At 41.0% G+C, this 19,800-nt stretch overlaps 1 protein-coding gene across 1 annotated transcript; it reads left to right on the top strand.

The window, feature by feature from the left end:
• Window positions 1-390: 390 nt before the first annotated feature.
• Window positions 391-17,894, top strand: mamdc4 (MAM domain containing 4; the record flags this gene model as incomplete). Its single annotated transcript, XM_083984058.1, has 29 exons — window positions 391-445; window positions 2,686-2,778; window positions 3,007-3,162; window positions 4,868-4,993; window positions 5,199-5,432; window positions 5,592-5,714; window positions 6,417-6,572; window positions 6,676-6,779; window positions 6,985-7,140; window positions 8,070-8,160; window positions 8,263-8,376; window positions 9,665-9,754; window positions 9,865-10,002; window positions 10,118-10,257; window positions 10,509-10,617; window positions 10,719-10,823; window positions 11,727-11,861; window positions 12,046-12,173; window positions 13,541-13,757; window positions 13,845-13,982; window positions 14,080-14,207; window positions 14,445-14,535; window positions 15,226-15,375; window positions 15,544-15,669; window positions 15,826-15,950; window positions 16,108-16,210; window positions 16,368-16,555; window positions 17,183-17,245; window positions 17,753-17,894. The coding sequence occupies 29 exons, from the start codon at window positions 391-393 to the stop codon at window positions 17,786-17,788; spliced, it is 3,618 nt and encodes a 1,205-aa protein (XP_083840184.1). The 3' UTR covers window positions 17,789-17,894.
• Window positions 17,895-19,800: the final 1,906 nt, after the last annotated feature.

Genomic DNA, 19,800 nt, shown 5'->3' with positions numbered 1-19,800 from the left:
TAACCAAAATAACAATTTCCCATTGAATGCAGCATGAGCCATCTAAAAACACACACCTGCCACTGCTCCTGTGAAGCTACAAGTGTGTGATGTCACTGAACGATAATGGAACCAGTGTGATTTTTGTGAAGAGACGCCACATTTCACACCTGAATTGTTTCAGCGTGGCCGTTGCCAACTGTGTCCACTTCAGGCGTTGTGCAATCTACGGGATGTGAACTCATGGAGAGGAAATTGTTTTATGATGGTTTTGTTGCAGTTGCGCACCGGGTGAATTTAAAGTTCAGCTCTTATCTCTCGCTGAGGGAGAGGAGGTCAGAGTCGACCAGTAAAGAATCCAGGCTGCGTTGAGCTCCCTCAGACTGAGCTGGTGGAAGAGGAGGAATAAAGATGTTACACTGGAGGAGCTCAGGCCTCCTGCTGCTGCTGCTGAGTCTGCACTGGGGTAAGAGCACATTCCCTCCAGCCTCCATCTCTCTGTGGGTATTAAAGATAACCTTTATGTGGAAATAACTGCTGGCAGGGCTACCGGTAACTTTGAAAAATGAACTTACACGACTGCTTGTCTTGAAAAGATATGTCAGGCTTCAGATTTGCGGCCCCGAAACTGAGACAAAAAAATTCTAATGTCCTATAAGTTTTTCAGTTCTTTTTCCTATTCGAGACCATGGTTCTTCTTTTGACCAAACATAATAATCTACTCTAACATTCAAGCCGCAAAGAGAGAGAATATTTTCACTGTTGCTTGTTGGGCTTATCAGTGTCACCCACTGTATCTGAGATCACTGAGGTCACATCTCTCTACCACCACGTATCATGAGCTGATGTAATGTATGTGATGTTAGTTTATATGGTCTAAATATACAGTATGTAAATTTAATTGCAAGTCAATCGATAGTGGATTTCTATATGAACAAGTGTTTCATTCTACTTTTATGTGTAGAAATAAATTTATGCAAAACTGGGACACCAAAAAATCCAAGTATTTGTAAATGCAAGAAAATAATTTGTTGAATATTGCTTACATTACAGTATTGCATTATGTGGTTTTTAAAAGATCATGCAGTTGCTGTGTAGAAAGATGCAAAACAATATACTCATTGACCATACGACTGGTTTTATTTCTGTGGCTGATTGGTTTGGTTTCACCTAAATCTAAATCTGACGGTGGAACAGTTTAAATTCCCCAGTACAAGTAAATGTTAATAAATGTTTGCAACGTTTTCTAAGTTATTTTACTCGTATAAATAAATGATGCCTAAATTGTCAGGGATGTTATTCCATGGCATGCGATGATATACTCACATTCTTGTAAAATAAATGCTCCAAAAAATAAAAATAGCACCACTGTACATGCACATTGTTGTTTGTACTGTGCATGTACAGTAGTGCTATTTTTATTATTATATTTATGGTTCCTGATTGACAATGATGAGTTTTTTTTTTACAGCACACTGTATCTGGCAAAGACTGAATATTTTCCAGTGTGAATTAGTGTCAGGTCAGGAATGTTAATCGGAGACCTTTGGATGGAAAAAGATACTGCTGGCATTACCCGATCACTTCCCTCTGGCCTTTGAGCCTGGTGGCATTAGTCGGCCTTGTAAATCCTTGCCGGTAATGAGTCCTGATAAGAGAGTTTGGGGCGAGTCATCTAAGATTTAACACAGCTTCAAACAGAAGCGGGTGGGAAACACTGAAGTGAGTTCACTCTCACTGTTCTGATAGACCTACTCAAGGTTTTTCTATTTTGGTTGACTGTACTCGATGCTTTTCCTCCACTTTTTTATTTACAGCGATCTGATTGCTTAAGTTACTTATTACTTTGAACAAGTCTGACACCAAAGAGTCAACTCACTTGCTGTTTGTGGAGCTTTTGACAGTATCACAGGGTCTTCATCGGGTAGAGTAGAGTGTTCACTGATCATGGTGAAGATGTTCAGACCTTTTACAACAGCTCCCTCATGTTGGCTTTAACTTACAGTTTGATGGTTCATTTGTGAAACAGTTGTTATCACAGAAATCTCTATTCAAGGCCTCCTCCTCAATTATTCAGGTCCTGTCAGCCTCATCAGATGAAGGTTTTTTGTGTGTTTTTGATATGTGTCATTCAGAGAGTAACTCTAAAAAGTGATCCCAATCCAAAACATGGATGAAGGTGTCCATTTCCATAAGCAAATGTTGAGAAAGACACAGTGTTACTTTCAGAAAGTGTTAGATAGGTGACCCTAAGTAAAGATTAATTTGCAAACTCTGTAATAGTTTTCAAAACAAAGCAAAAACCCCCACAAAGACTTAATTAAAGGACAAGGAAAGTTAAGCCTTGTGGTTTATTGGAAGGTCATTAGCTGACTGTCTAGTTTTGCACAAGTGTAGGCACTGTGAGGGCAGTACAATGTCTATCCAAAAGGTTTCTTTGATTTTATTGTTCAGGCTTATTCTATAAATAGGCTATACATTTATTGAAATACTCACTTACTTTATTCTAGCTCTTTCTTAACTAAAGGCCTTGGATTATTAACTAAAGGACTTGGATTGGATTGTAGTCAGAAAACTGCCAGAAACTGACATCAACAAACTTCAGAAATCATGAATGAGAGTTGGGCGTGTCGGTAATATTCTGCATTTAATTTGAATGAACCTGAAGTGGCAACACTTCCTCTGATGTTTGGCCTCCCTCCACAGCTGCTCAGTGTCAGGCTCACACATGTGAGGCTCCTGACAAGAAGTGTGACTTTGTGTGTGACTGCACTGACAGCAGCGATGAGGAAAACTGCGGTAGGTTTAAAGATTTTTTCTTTTCCTCCAAACTGAATCCTTATTTACACGATTTACATCTGATTATTTAAAAAATTGGGCTCTCATGCGTCATGAATGTATTGCGAAAAATTGTTTTGTTTGTATTATTAACAGAAAACGTGGAAGTTCACAAAATATTATTGGTTATTGGCTTGTGTAAATCTCAGATTTGCAGCCGTTGACTGTTTTCTCATCTGGCCTCTCAAGGCTACAGGGGAAAAGGCTTTGAGTGTGACTTTGAGGATGGAGGACTGTGTGGGTGGACGGACCAGTCCTTCAGCCCAGCCTACAAATGGGAGAGACAGCAGGGAGGAGAGTCCAACAGTGGGCCGTCCTCTGACTACACCACCGGCACAGCTACAGGTACAGAGTTTAACACTTACACTGCAGGTCTAAGCCATTTTTGTTAACGTATGGTATGGAGAACTTTTGTTCCATGTTACATGTTGTATAGTTTCTTCTTTCTTCTACCAGTAGAGTGCAGTAGCAAAAGGTCTCAGCAGTGAGTAGCAAATAGGACGACTGCAGCTGAGAGCCCCTGTCGTTGTGATTGATGTGTTTTAATGTTCTCTATTGAAGTAAACAGAGGACATGGACATTTTTAAGTCAAGATGATTTCACTCTATTATTATCTTATATAATAGTCATCAACCTCGGGGGTAATAAAAGTGACAGAATGGGATTAATGCATGTAATAACATTGAATTATAAATCAAAGCATCAGACATGCAAACAATATGTAAAATTTCATTTTTCCATTAGGTGTTTTTTTTATATTCTGATAGTATATGCAGCAGCGTGCTTTTGCAGGGGCTCTTTATGAAATCACCATGTAAACATGAATTGCACTGACGAAGTGTGTAATTAACACGTCTCGGGCTGATTTTCACAGCCAGCCTTAACAGCCACTTATTTCTCTGCAGCTGTGAGTTCAGCTGAAACCACAGCGATCTCTCCCCGGCAGTTACACTCACAGCAGAGAAATCAATTAACAGGAGAAAGAGTGTTGAACACAGCCTCAGCTCTTCCTCCCATGGTGTTGGATTATTACAAATAGTAGCAACATGTAGGTATTAATAAATGTAGCTACCATTAGAAAAACATCTGCTCTCTCTTGATTTCTTTGAATCCAATGATGGATTATGTTACATCTCCCTCTCTAGTTTTGAACATATAGGCTACTGTAAATAAAATAGTTATAATAGAATGATGTTAGCCTGACAAGCCAGACTATATCGTGCATCTAGATTTCTAGGCTAGAATGTTGTATGGGCTTTGTTTTCTTTGGAAAAAATATTCATTTTGTTATATGACACTATGCATCTTCAATCTCAATATGCCTAATTCTTTAAAATGCTATGATCTGTGTGTTTATATTAACAGTTGATCAATTGTCGACATGTAGTGTTTGTGAAAGGGGTTGCCATAGTGACAAGCCCTCACATCAGCCGACCCTGCAGTTCCCCACATCTCTATGTAGCTTTACTGTATGTTTTATTTTAACTCATCGTTTGCTTTCAGTCCCGTAGTTTCCCTGCTCAGATTCAGTCCAGCAGCAGTTGGCTGTGTGTTTTTTAATTAAACAAAACCCTGAAATCCCACTGCAAACAAGTCAGACACAGTCAGAGAGCAGCTGGTGAACATAGTGGAGCATTCAGCAGCTAAATAGTCAGATAGAGTGAACACTGGACTTGCATTCAGGTGGACAGGAACAGGTAAGTGTCAGTGTTGCTCCATGTGTGCAGAGCAGTTGCTTGTAAATAATTTGGAAGTATCAACAACTCAGTGCTGAGTTTAAAGGTTGTTTAAGCTGAACACATTTGACCCAGCGAGGCAGTGGAGGTGGTGGTGATAGGTGACGACAACCTCTGATGCAGCCCCGTTCACACTGGAGCAGGTGGTTTGATCTTTTGTTAAATGAATGAGAACAGGTTTAAAGTGTCAGTACCAGGATACCTGCAGAAGACCAGGTTCAGTGTTTGAATTTAGATTTAATAAAACATGACTGTGCACTCAACTGTGATGTGAATAACACAATATATCACAATGAATGTTTCCTATCACACAGGTTGGTTTATGGGAGTGACTGCAGCGAAGTCAGAGTATGTCAGCACTGCAGTTTTAATCTCTCCAGAGATGAGACAGTCCTCACCAACCTGTCGTCTGCGTCTCAGATACTTCCTGTGGGACTCAGGTAACAACAAATTAATGACAGGTCCTTTAAATTACTTTCAAGTGACTTCACTGGGAGTATTTTCATGTATTTTATTTTTATTCAATTCAGTTTTAGTTTACTTACATTTTCTTTGCTCTAATTGTTTCTCAAAACTGATTATTACTTAATTGTATCTTCTTTAACCTTTTGTTTTGTGTGTGTTTGTTGTGGTTGTTGCCTGTAGGTCACACCGGTCTGGACAACCCCCCCATGTGGGCGTCTGTCCTACACAAGGATTCTCAAGAGGCCATAGTGTGGCGTCCTGAAGCCACCAATGTGCGGGGCTGGAGGGAGGCCACCATCTTTCTGGGCCGTATTGCCACAGGCTTCCAAATCCGTCTCCACTCGCAGCGCATGACTGGGCAAAAAGGAGATATGGCCATAGACCAGCTGGAGTTTTTAAACTGTGCCCTCCCTCGTGAGTCCTCACAGTATTCAAAATATCTCTTCCATGTGCCGTCCCTGAGTCCTGAGAGTCTTACTAACAATTAACATGTGATATTAACAGAAATTTCTAAGTTACATCCAGTATAATGATAATGATGATTTTGTTGTGTTTCCCTCTTTTTGTCATCAGAGCCACCCCCTGGTGAGTGTCCAGTAGGGTGGCTGGAGTGTAACAATGACGCCTGTGTCGAGCAGCGACAGGTCTGTGACGGCACCGACGACTGTGGAGACGGGACAGACGAGGAGAACTGTGGTGAGGACATTTTCTGACAAAAGATTCTGACAGCACAAAAAAAAAGGTTCAACCAAATCAGAGTGTTGAGGTGCAGCGGGGCGGGCTCTGTGGAAGAAGACCCGCTCCCTATGTCAATATGAGAGGACCATTCTAGGCTAATTCAAACACATCATATCGTTACACACTAATGAAAACATGATTTATCTGGTGGGGACAATTCCAAAAATCCACCTCTGTTCCCACAACAATGAATCCTGGTGTTTAAAGGGATAATGCAACATTTGGCAAATTCACCTATTGCCATAATCCCTATAGTCATAGGACTAGATTCATTACCTTTAATTATCGGTACATGTTGTTTTGAGATCGATGTCATGAAACCACAAGAGGATTTTGGAGTTGTTGGATTGTGTATTTGATGAGTTTGATGAGGGACGGGGACCCAGTACCGTTCACCTCCATTGTGTTCACTGAGCAGCTCACGTCTCTGCCCCGCCAATCTCAAAACAACATGCACCGATAATTATAGGTAATGAACCTACCCTTATGACTATAGGGATTATGGCAATAGGCGAATTTGCCAAAATGTTAAACTATCCCTTTAATATAAATTATTTTAGATTTAGAGTGATTTTTATTCTTATAAAAATATCCCTGAAATGTTTAGTAAAATTAAATTTCCAGCAATCACTAGTGTGTGTGTGACTGTTTTGTCTCCAGGCGAGTATAGACTCTGTGACTTTGAGAGTGACGTGTGTGACTGGGACCTGACGTCACTCTCCCCACTGAAATGGGCGAGGACATATCAGTGGAATATCTCCAAGTCAGATCATCTGAAAGGACCAGGCAGGGATCACTCCAGCAACACTGTATCAGGTATTAATATGTAATTCGTCAGTGTCGAAACTGAGCTGTTGTTGTGTCGTCAGCTTTACAGTAAAATATCTTCACTATTTCTGTATGGTTATTATGAATGCAGGTGGTTTCCTGTATGTGACTGCTCCTGATAGTGGACTCAAAGCAGACTGGGCCGCTTTCCAAAGTCCTCTGCTTGAACCCACCAATAGTTCACATCCTTGCAAGGTGAGTCCAAAGCTAGATCTTCCTCCAGTCACAGTCCAGAGTTTCATGATTTACTTTATCTCTTCAGTGTCACAGTCATTTATTTACAGTCTGACAAAGAATTCGATAAAAGTACAAAAACATCTTCTATAGAGAGGAGAAAAGTGACTGAGCAACGTTTACAATGAATGTTGTTTTACTCATTAGTGTTTTGTCTCGTCTGTAGATGGTGATGTACACTCACCAGTTTGGGCCCATGTCCGGTGGTCTGACGGTGCTGGTTGCTGATCGTAACATCTACCCAGTGTGGGAGAGGGGCGGTGCCCTGGGTGACGTTTGGGTGAAGGCAGAGGTGGAGATTGTCACTGAGCATCCTTTCCAGGTGAGCACTTCTTATGTTGCAGTCATGATAAAGATTCTGATTCAACCCAACAGTAAAATATCTTTAATACGAAGAGACTTATGTTAAAATTCATGAACTAATGAGGCAAATAGGAAAATGATTAGACACATGGTCACAAATAGTAGCCTATTTTATTTAGGATTTATGCCATAAATAAAAATGTAAGTAGATGTAAACAGACCACAGATGTAAATTCTAACCAGTCTCACTAGTAATATAGAACCCATACAAAAATGTAATATATGATACATATACATGCATGTACTTATACACACATATCCCTACATACATCGATACTGCCATGTATGTTAATTTTAAAGGGAAATATTAGACACAGAATAACATATATAAATATATATAGCTTGCATATATAAATTAGATACAGCAACCATATATATTGACAGATACAGTATGTATCTAATTTATATATGCAAGCTTATGTCTCATTAGTTTCTTATTTCTTTTAAACATGTCTATCTTCACGCTCTGTGAAAATGGTGTGGATGTCTATATAATGTCTACACTGTGAGCATATACACATAAACATACTTACGTATTTGTACAATTATATGTAGACAAATGACACAGTAGATATTGATATACGCTAAATGAACACACTGTCATCACTTGTACATAGTGAATTGACTGCATGGCCACATCGGACAAATTTGAGCTTTAATTAAGACGGATCAATTACATAAGCAAAATATCAAAATTAGTGGGCGATGTCAATAAAGATTAGGAAGAACACGAGAGTAAACAATTCTAATGTGGTTTGTGAAGTGATGTACAGCACTTTGGAAATGAATGATTCTCTTTTGTGTTCAAATGAAATTGTAAACACTTTATATATGCAACTCTTTGTCATTCATCTAATTTTTCATCTGAATTTCTTTATGTCTTTATAGATTTTAATGATGGCAGCAATCAGAGACTTTTCATATGGAGGCATCGCGATCGACAGCATCATGTTATCTCCTGAGTGCCGCCTATCAATTGGTAAACGCTTTAACTATCTTAACTTAACTTAGAAATAAGGTTATTCCACGTCTGCAAAGAAATAATCTTAAATCTGTTGTCTCACACTGTCTACTTGAACAGCAAATGTATCCATGGCAAATTTCCCTAAACCTCCTAAACACCCGTGCACCGAGCCGGACAAGTTGTGCAACTTCCACCCCGACTGTCCAGGAGCAGAGGATGAAGACAAATGTGGTGAGTTTATTCAGCTCTGTTTGACTTTGTTTTTGTTTCAACTGCTCTGTTCAAAGGTTGAGTATTTAAAGTATTTAGGACTTCATCAGGCACGCCTGAAGATCAGCCTAAGGCGTCAGCTGTCACCAGTGACCCAAAAAAACAGTTTTCAGATGAAAGCTACATATTTTACACAGTATTTGAGACCTAAGAAAAGCTGACTGACTTGTTTTAGAAGGATGACAGGAAGAAAAACAGACAGGCAGGCAGCAAAAACTGTTGTTTAAAAATGAATGTCCCCTGCAGAAATAAACAGTGGTGACTTGGTGAATCTAAAACTGATATTTTTCTTAAAAACTGCATCTTGACTGTTGTTCTGTCACGTCTTTTTTGATTATAAAGCAGGTCTAGAGTCTATATTAGTTTATCAAGTATTAATGGGATAGTTCAACATTTTGGCAAATTGGCCCATTGCCATAATCTCTATAGTCTTAGGAGTAGGTTTGTACCTTTTAATTGTCGGTGCAAACTATTTTTAGAACGGCGGAGCAGAGCCGTGAGTTCCTCAGAGCTACGCTGCGGAGGCTAATGGGATTTTTTGGTTTCCCTCATCAAACTCATCAAATTCACAATCCAACAACTCCAAAACACTCTTGTGGACAAGTTGTGACCTGCACATTCACCACGTATCTCTGCATTTGCCTTGAAAACAACTCCATCTAGTAATGCTCCATTATTTTCTCACAGCGTGGTGAATGTGCAGGTCACAACTTGTCCACGAGAGCGTTTTGGAGTTGTTGGATTGTGTATTTGATGAGTTTGATGAGAGAAACCAAAAAATCCCATTAGCCTCCGTAGCGTAGCTCTGAGCAGCTCGCGGCTCTGCTCCGCCATTCTAAAAACAGCTTGCACCGACAATTAAAGGTAACAAACCGAGTCCTAAGACTATACGGATTATGGCAATGGGCCATTTGCCCAAATTTTGAACTATCCCTTTAAAGCTTTAGTCCACAAAGAAACACACACAGCTTGTATTCAGGACTTCTGTAACTTTGTCGCCCTGTTGTTACTAGAGATCCAGAGAGAGGCCTGAGAAAAGATATTTAAATCTACACTTAGATGGCCTGTGGTACTTTAACCCACAAATATATGTTCTTAAAGATTAACACCAGAGATAACAATAATATAACTGTCATATTTTAGTTTTCTTAGGATCCAAAGTATGCTCATCCTGTGTCCCTGCTTGATTTTCTGGTTTGTGAGGGATTTAAAAAAAAAATTTTGAGATCTCTCTGACTTCCATCTGCAGGGGATTTCTCCTACCCAGAGGGCAGCAGAGGATGGACTGATACCAGCATTGGAAATCAAGCCTGGACGTCCGTAAATCTCACATCCAAAGGTACAGCTACTTTATCACCACATCACTCTCCTTGATTACTCATTTGCCGGTATTTATTAATTTAAGAAACGACAAAATACTTTGATACGTGTTCCCTTCACATTTCTTAGATGGATACCTGGTCGTGGCCAAGGCTCCGGGCCAACAGCTGACTGAAGCCCAGACACGCACCCCCCTCCTGGGCCCCTCTGGCCCCGCCTGCACCGTCAGCTTTGATTTTGCACTCAATGGGAAACCAGTTCACATTGGTATCACTATTATCTTTATCTTATCTAGTTTACCTTGCCCTCTCGTTACATCTTACATTTTTCCCTTGATGCAAAACTGGGGTCTGTTGATGATTGAAGTGTTTCTCTGCTGCAGGTGAGCTGTCCGTCAGAGTGATTGACGGCTTGCTGGGCGCGCAGCCTAAACTGTGGGAGTTCAGTGGGAAGACGGGAACAAATGAGACGGAGTGGAGAAGTGCCAAAGTAACTATTGGAGCCAGGAAACATCGTTTCCAGGTCAGTTGTTTGTCAGGGCGTTACTAACGTTTATAAATCAACTTTTCTACACCTAACATTTTTGGTAATATAAAAATTCAGTCATAATGAAAATGGGAAATGATAGTTTTAACCTATTTAGTGCAGGACAGCAGCTACAGAGGAAGCAAAGATCATTGTCTTTTAGCTTTTGTCAAAACAAAACTGTTGCATCGCGTGTAAATATCTAAATCTTGTCACTCATTATATCTCTTCTGTCTTATCTTGTCCAGCTGGTGTTTGAGGCTCGTGCTGCCAGACTTTGTCCATGTGCCAAGATTAAAGTGAAAAACGTTCGCTTTCACAGCTGCTACCGTGATTATTTCCCAGCCTCTCCAACAGGTAATACTCATGACTCACACAGTCCATAGTACATGATAATGGTTTTCCCATAGATATGTCAGTGTATTTATTGTAAAAAAAAAAATGTTTTTCTTGTCCAGGTCTGTCATGTAACTTTGAAAATGACATGTGTGGATGGTATCAGGACAACAGTGACAACTATGACTGGACGTTGCGCAGCGGGATGGATCACACCATCGGCTTCGGTGAGCTGAATTAAACAAAAAGAAACAAAAAGGAGTGTAATATTATATAAAAATGCATGGTTGTATTTCTCATAAAAGTAGAAAACCATTTCAATTTATTGAGCATTGGTGAAAGGAGCGAGGCCACACAGATTTAACTAAATTGACACAATAAGTTTGGATCCCAGCTGGATTTTGTCAGGTCAAAGATTCTGAGTCAGTGTGTGGGTGATTTCTTCTCATGGGTCTGACATTTGGGATGTTATTCTCGTCCCAACAAGCCTCAGGCCTGTGAGTTATTATTATACTCGGAAAGCATTAGTGAAGATGGAGTGGAAACACAGTGACAGACAGTGCTGCATTAATGAAACCCCCTTTTTATTTTCTATGTATAAATAATTTGAAGATTTATTCTTATTATTATTCTGACTTAACTTCTGGTAGGAGTTGAGCTGTTAAAATGACAGTTCCTTGAACTGCTTATCCTGCTTGTGTGAAGGGTGTGAAGAGGTTTTGTGAGCAAAATCTACTAAAAGTGAAGGAAGGTGGGTGTTGTTAGTGTAATAGTTAAGTTAACCCAGTTAAAGGTTCTGTGGGTCATAAGATGATTTATGGAGGCCTCAAACAGTAGTTTAAATTGACCCATTCAAGAAATTCATGGGAAAATCCTTCACCTGGTGGTAGGCCTACTGCTGATAGTGTGAAACAAGGAGCCCTGAACAATCTCTGCTGTTTTGTAAAGAATCTGTGTATTGTTTTTTCTAGATATTTTTATGTAGAGCTTTAATTTTAATAGGATTTTGGCCATATACTAGTAATTAGCTCTCAAATAAATGCAGTGCGGTGGAAAAAGAGTCAGTTCTGTTCTTGTGATGCATTAGAAACCAACTAAACCTCAACTCCTGTCTCTCTGTTGCTGTCCAGGTAAAAGCCTTGTCGTGGACATGTGGAGTCCTTCCCTGCGCGGTTTGTTCGGACGTTTAGTTTCATTCCCACAGTTACCAACTGCTACAGATCACTGCCTGTCCTTCTTCTACAAACTCTACGGGCCGAACACAGGTGAGGATGTGACTGAACAGACCTGTGAATGTGTTAATGACTGAATACAACACACAGTGGCAGATTCTGTATGTTAGCTGAGGTGAATTATCATCTGGTTATTTTGATTATAAATGTCATTTATAAACATACTGTATACCTGCATGTTGTCTTCTCTCACCATCCTGTCCCACTCACTGTCCAGGTTCCCTCAACGTAAAGCTGTCAGATAAAAATGGTTACGAGACCCTCCTCTGGACCCGCGGTGGAGCTCATGGAAACGTGTGGCATGAAGCCCACTGTCCAGTCCCACAGCAGCTCACAGGCTTCTGGGTACGAATGGGATCAGTCAGTCTGGAGTTATATGTCTCTCAAAATTCACCTCAGTACAAACAGTGAGATCTGTTGATGTGTTTGTAACATCAGTGAGAAGGTGGGCAGGTGAAAGAATCAGGAAGTCTGGGGTGTAGTGTTGAGCACATTACTTTTAATTACCGGTAGTTATAGTTTATAAGTATAATTAAGTTATAGTAATAGTAAGTATGTATTATTATGTATTTGTTACAAGTTATTATTATAGTTATAATTATAAGTAATTAATTATATTTACAAGTTATTTCCCCAAAAAGTAACTGAGTCAGTAATTACCAGGAAAAGTAACTATTGCGTTACTTTTTTATAAAATGCTCAAACATGTCAAATTACTTGGACTCACCTCCCTTAGCCCTCTAACCTCTACTCAGTGAGTTGATTAGTTCCAGATAAACAGCTTTCAGTTGATGGACTGAAAGAAAAGTGTATATAACATACACTTTAAAGGGATAGTTCAACATTTTGGCAAATTGGCCAATTGTCATAATCCCTATATAGGAGTAGGTTCATTACCTTTAATTGTCAGTGCAAACTATTTTAAGAATGGCAGCGCCGCAAGCTGCTCAGAGCTACGGTATGGAGGCTCATGGATCTTTTGGTTTCCCTCATCAAACTCATCAAATACACAATCCAACAACTCCAAAACGCTCTTGTGGACAAATTGTGACCTGCACATTCATCACGCTATGAGATAATAACGGAACGTTACGAGACTGAGTCGTTTTAGAGGTAAATTCATGCACGTTCCTGTCGGGGGCAGTTTTTTGGCAAGCAGTCTCTGCATTTGCCTCGAAAACAACTCCATCTCGTAACGTTCTGTCATTATCTCATAGCGTGGTGAATGTGCAGGTCACAACTTGTGCACCAGAGCGTTTTGAAGTTGTTGGATTGTGTATTTGATGAGGGAAACCAAGAAATCCCATTAGCCTCCGTGGCGTAGCTCTGAGTAGCTCACGGCTCTGCTCCGCCGTTCTAAAAATAGCTTGCACCGACAATTAAAGGTAACAAACCTACTGCTAAAACTATAGGGATTATGGCAATGGGCCGACTAGCCAAAATGTTGAACTATCCCTTTAACAGGTGTATTATTTTGTGACGGAACTTCTTGAGTCAAGTTTACGGCAATTAAGAGCACATATTATTGTCAGTAACAGTAACGGCATCATAACGGGAAAACAGTAACTTTTTTTGATTACACGTTACTGAAAAAAGTATTGTTGTTAGTAACACCATTATTCCCACTGGGTGTGAACTCCCTAGTATTAAGGTATAGATACTGTTTTGCATGTTCCTTGCTCATCTCTCTACAACCTCTCATTGACCAACAGCTCATGTTCGAAGCTGTCCGTTCCGGTTTTGACGGGCAGGTGGCCATCGATGACGTGACCTTTGTGGACCGTCCGTGCACCGTGCCGAGGGCGTGTTCCTTCGAAGGCCAGCGGTGTGGGTACAGCAGCTCCGGTCAGGTTCACTGGCTCCACCGCAATGGACACGGCACCACCATAACCGGACCGAAAACCGACCACACTCTGGAGACAGAACTCGGTGAGTTTGGTTAGATGTTTCCACGTGCGAGCAGAAATCTGAGAGATGGTGAGTTGTTGACCATCGCTGTGCCCGGTTGGTGCTCAGGTTTCTACATGATGGTCAACACCGGGGCTGGCATCCTTCCATCTGGCGGCACCGCAGTCCTCACCTCCTCTGTCCGTCAAGGAACCGCCAAGACTGAGTGTGTGCATTTCTGGTATCACATGGGAGGAGTGAAGCCTGGTGAGACACGATCACACACACACACACACACAAAAGCCTCACACACAAAACATCTTCACACAAAAAAAAACACATTTTAACTGTGTGTACCCCGCAGGTTCTCTCACAGTGTACATGAAGCCAGTGAAGGGAGAGAGGGTGAAGATCTTCTCTGACAGTCTGAATCAAAGAGATGTCTGGCGCCATGGCAACGGCAACATCTCGAGTGCCCTTGTAGACTGGCAGGTACGGTGTGGAGGCAGGAGGGGGCTGTTGGAACAATTGTAGTCCTCTCAAGTGGTCCGTAATGATGTGATTAATTATTTTATACAATCAAAAAATAAATAAAGTAATTAGTCTAGTTGCAGTTAATAAACTATAACCAACAAAGTCTCAGTGAATTAGCCCTCTGTACAATGTACATTAGAATCTGCATCTTTAGAGAACCGTTCCGCTGGTAACTGTGTTGATGTTGTTCTGCAGTTGGAGTTTGAGGTGGTTGGAGATGGAGGCAAGGAGAGTCACATCGCCGTTGACGACATCTTCGTTTCAGCTCATCCGTGTCAAAATCAAGGTTTGTTTCAATCTGCCTCATCAGAGCTAAGGAGGAACCAAACAGTAATAAAGATTTCTATTGTACACTAACTAACTAACTAACTGGTTCGAACAGACAATGTGGTGCAATTAGCTTTTATTAATTTTTGGCAACACATGGTAAGGTTTGGTTTTTCCTGATGGCTCGCAGCTCTTTAAACAGAACCAGTTTTTTCACATCACATGGAAAGCCTGTTAGTCTGTGCTGTGTTTCATCAAGGATTTCTCAGTTTGGGTGTGGAAACCACAAAATTGGACAGAAAGCCTGAGATGTAAACCAGACAGTGTCTGATCAAAGGCTTTCACAAGCTGCACTATGGGTTATGTATATAATAAATGCCCAAATTTTTATCTTTACTTTGAAGAAATAAGAACATATTTCTCATAGAATAGCTCTTACACCTCCAGTTGATGTATTACCTACTTCATTATAGCCAATACATTTAATCATTCTTAATACAATTAAAAAATAATTGTGATATGATATGCACAATCAAATATTGTACTTATTAATACAATGTATATAGTTACAAAGTCACAAAGCGAGGTGGGGAACATTAGATACAAAAGCTGATACAATTGGGAGTAGTAAAGCTTTTAATCTATAGAACAGCACACATTTGTATCTTTTTTTTGACAGTGTCCATTTGTGTTGTGTGAAATATCTCAGGTTCTAAGTGTAACCTGGAGACAGGGATGTGCAGCTGGAGCAACACTCAAAACATTAAAGTGGACAAACTGGACTGGGAGCTGACGAGCCAGGAGGCGGAGAAGCACTACCCCACCCCACCTGCAGACCACACTCTGGGCACAGAGCGAGGTAAACCAGAGAGACAACACAGTGCTTGTGTACTGTGGCATTGTGGTACAAAAAGTAGACAGTGACACTTCATGTGCGCTTTCCTGTGTTTGTTCATCCACAACATGTAGCAAAAATGTAACAAAGTGTTAAATGAACTTAGTTCCTTTTACATCTTCTTTCTGCCAGGTCACTTCCTGTTCTTTCCAAGCAGTAACCGAACAGCGGCCAATCAAGAAGCTCACCTGCTAAGTCCTCACCTGCCACCGACAAAGGGCACCTGCCTGAGGTTCTGGGCCAATAAACCCTCCTCGTGTAAGGATCAATGCTCTACATCAACTTTTGTTCATGGCTCATCTCTGATTGGACAAGTTATCAGTTAAACCTTTTAGTCGTTGTCTGGATGTGTGTGTTGCATTTCCCAATTCTTGTTTTTTCCACCACCCATGTCAACTGACTGTTCTTGTGTAGCCGACAGCCGGCTGCTGGTGTGGAGGCTGTCTGCCGGTCTTCTCAATGAGCTGCTTGAGGTGAAAGAACTGGGTGGACCGTGGAGACGCTTCGACATTAACATCAAGTCTACTGAGGAATACCAGGTCAGACTCTCACCTGGAAAAAAAAACTCTGTCTGATCTGTACTAATATGAACCCAGTGTACTCTGGTTCTCCAATACTCAGGAAATGGTTCATTCAGGTTTCTTTACCAAGGCCGTTGTCTCTGCTGCAGTCATCATGTCTCTTTGTCCTTAACAGATTGTGTTTGAAGGGATCAAAGGTGTATCAGGTTTTGTAGCTCTGGACGACATCGAGTACACCGTTGGGATCGACTGCACGAACCAAGTCACGGATAAAACAAGTAAGTAACGTGACAAGTAATGCAGGAATGATAATGTGTGTTATGCTTCGAAGGAAGTTGATCAGGGAAGTTTGAATATGTAAAACCAGCATTCCAGCCCATTGACTAAATTTATAGCACTCCCTCTCATTGATCTGTTTCGCTTCCTCCTCCGTAGCTGAACCACAACATGACGACAAAGGAGGGCTGGCAGCGTCCATCATTGTTGTCCTGCTGCTGATCGGCACTTTGACCGCCCTGTTGTATTACTACCTGCGAAAGCGCACACCATCCTCGTCACCACCACCATCATCATTTGCCCGAGCTCCTGGTTTCATTAATGAATCATATGACCCAGAGCTCACTGTGAGTTTATACAACAGTGATCCATATTAAACCATAATTCTGGTTTATTACAACTTTACATTATTTAACTGGTCTTTGTGGTGGCAATGTTGTCACCTTCTTAGACCTTTGCAACTGTTTTGGTGTTTTACTTTATATAACCAGTAAGGTTTTTTTTTTTTTTTTTTTTTTTTTTTTACATCTGGCCAGGGACAGCTCTTGTATATTAGCCTTATTGGCTAACTCACTTAAATTTTGTTTTTCTATACTGTTGATTAGTGTTGCATTGTCCTTGTTGAATAAATCAACCAACCAACCAGTAAATAGATAAATAATTTTAGTGGCCAAAGTCACAAATTAGGCATTTTCCCAGAAGAGAATCTGTGCATCATCAGATCACAGACAGTCTCTATTAGGGACTAGTAGGCCTATGCTAGGTAAGGTTAGTAACACAAGGATTGTCAAAAAGTCTTCCAGACATGTAAGGTAGCAAATGTAGCATCAGTCAGACAAAGATCAGAGAAGGAATAACACAGTGAATAAGAACATAAATCTATATGATACTGATGGTAAATGTAGCTTTTATGTAACTGGCAACACTTTTGTCTTTATTGTGTCTGATTATGTGATAATGTCTGTTCATTTTAGCGAGACCATGTGGCTGTTCCACCGACACAAAACCATCCAATGGCAGCTGGATTCAATGTCCCTGTGAGTCAACTAGCTATTCATGAGTAACTTTTTATTTCATTTGGTTGGGAGACAGTGACAGTGAACTCATCTTTGTTCATGTGCTCTCAAGTGTGATTCATCTGTAAACACAGTTGAACAGATAATCACAGAGGCTGTACAATACATCTTTGACCAGGGAGGAAAGAATAGCCTCTAAAATGCACAATATTGCCTTAATATCAAAGATGAATCACATTGGTGTCCACTGATCCTTCTGTCTCCACTTGTTGAATGTAAATGATTACTAATTACTTGACCATGAGCTAAAACCCACTGAAGCTTCAGTGTGTTGATTCTCAGTGGGATCAGCGTTTGACTTAGAGAGGGGATTAGTTTCCCTAAAGGTTTTAGGTTATTTTTGGTTTTATAGATTAATTTGGGTTGTGTATTATCTGTTTTATCCATCCTATAATAATTTATGGCTATATTAATGTTGTGCTCACAGACTGATGGACTCTTCCTCTTGTGTTTCTCCAATGTCTGCAGGTCTATGATGATGGCAAGGAGAGGGAGGAGGCGTAGAGCAGGGGGAGCGGTGGTCCTGCCACCTAAAGGTGGCTTTGTGAAACTAAGGTGATATCACAGCAGGAGAACTGCTTGTGTCACCCTTACATGACACACACACACACACGCATGCACACATACACATACGCACACACACACACACACACACACACACACACACACACACACACACACACACACACACACACACACACACACACACACACACACACACACACACACACACAAGCACAGCCCTCATAATCAGTGCTGCTGCCTGCCTGAGATCTGGAGCCCTGGAGGGTCACAGCTCTTCTCTTGTGGACGGAGCGATGGAAGTCAGACAGAGCGTCAAGGAAGTCATGGGTGGAACTATGTTTCAACTTTGCTAAAAAATGGAGCCTGACTGCAACCCATGATTGTTTGCATGTAAATTTAGGATCCATTTTGGATGTGTAAGGACGTTCCAGCAGTATAAGACCAAGTGCAACACGACAGAATCACATTTGTCTGTTTTAAAAGGAACCCAGCTTGGGCTACTGTTGGTCACTAATTATACAGGAAGTCACCACCCATGTATTCTAGCTTTACAGCAGGAAGCATGAACTGGAGACACGGAGGTTGAAACATGTGTAAGTCTACCAGGCAAGGAGAATATGAATAGGACCATGGGAGTAGAGGATGTCCCTCAACTTCATAGAAGGGCAAAACTCAGTCTCTGGCTGTGTCAATCATGGTTAAACCTCATGGAAAGTACGAGAAAGATTAAAGAGGAAGGTGACAACATGTAATGCTGCTGTTTGGACAAAGACTGTAGGACAGCTGTATTCTTATGGATGTGTCATTGAATGTGTTAGAGAGTTAAATGAGTGCTAATGATAAAGGAATTAAAGTTGAGCAGTGAAACACTGGTGTCAGTATGGTTTTTGGTTTACTGGTGGAATGAAATAATGCATCGTGAAAAAAGGGAAACATAAAAGATCATCTTTCAGAAAAAAAGCTATTAAAGTCACAATGTAAAAAGATTACAATAAAGTTTGTCACTTGAGTGATTTTTCTAATGTTCTCAAATGAAGAGTATAAATTAGACTCCTCTCTTCACTGCAAGATGGAGAGATATAGAAGATCCTTCATACCTTCAGCCATCAGGCTTTTTCATTCTGGAATGAATTTCCCTTTAGGGATTAATAAAGTCATTCTTATTCTTGATGAATCTGGACAATGCATACAATACATAATATGAAATTAAATATAAGGTAATTAACAAGGACACAAACTAATTGTAACTGTTGAAACTTTAATTTCAAGTTTAATGTTCTTGTTTTTCTGTCATTATCCTCTTTGACTGCTGATGAGGAGTCAGGCTGGACAGCGGTTATAGGCTACATCATATCTATATGCACATTTTCGGGATTAATAAGTATCAATTAGGAGCCCACGCAGATGGGAGCTGCCTGATAAGGCAGATAATGAGTAGTCACATCCTTGTTGGGAGGATGAGTGGTAGCTTAATGAAGCGGTCACGCCTCAGGACACATCAGTGCGTGTTCTCGCTTGGTGGCTCCCTGCGCGGCTCCGCTTTGGTCAAATGCCTCGTTCGTTCATCATTTCGGGAAAAAGGTGATGACGACACCCTGCCCCTAGCAACCGCTGCGTGCGTCTCTACGGCAACATCATCTGATGTCCCCCCCCTATCCGCCGTTGTCACTGTGAGTCTCATCTGTTGTCAGTGAGACAGAGGAGAAAGAAAAATCACCGCTTCACTCGGCTGGACTGAAGTGATGAGGCTGGAGGAGGATGCTGTGTTGCCATGGGTGGAGTGCGGGCGAACACCGCATCAGCATCAGCATCAGCGGCTCGTGTCTTGCGACTTGAGTACCTAAAGTTGGAGTGGACAACTTGGGCACGAGGGCGCTATCTATCTTCCTCCTCGTCATCATCATCATCATCAACAAGTAGCTTTCTCTGGATCTGCACAGCCGTGTCTGCAGCCCGGTGCTGCTCCCTCTCATCTGGACCGGTAGTAGCCT

The sequence above is a fragment of the Trachurus trachurus genome, assembly GCF_905171665.1.
Source record: "Trachurus trachurus genome assembly, chromosome: 12".
In the NCBI taxonomy this organism is placed as follows: Eukaryota; Metazoa; Chordata; class Actinopteri; order Carangiformes; family Carangidae; genus Trachurus; species Trachurus trachurus.
Note: the sequence above shows the minus strand (reverse complement) of the source record. Positions and strands in the feature narration are given on the sequence as shown.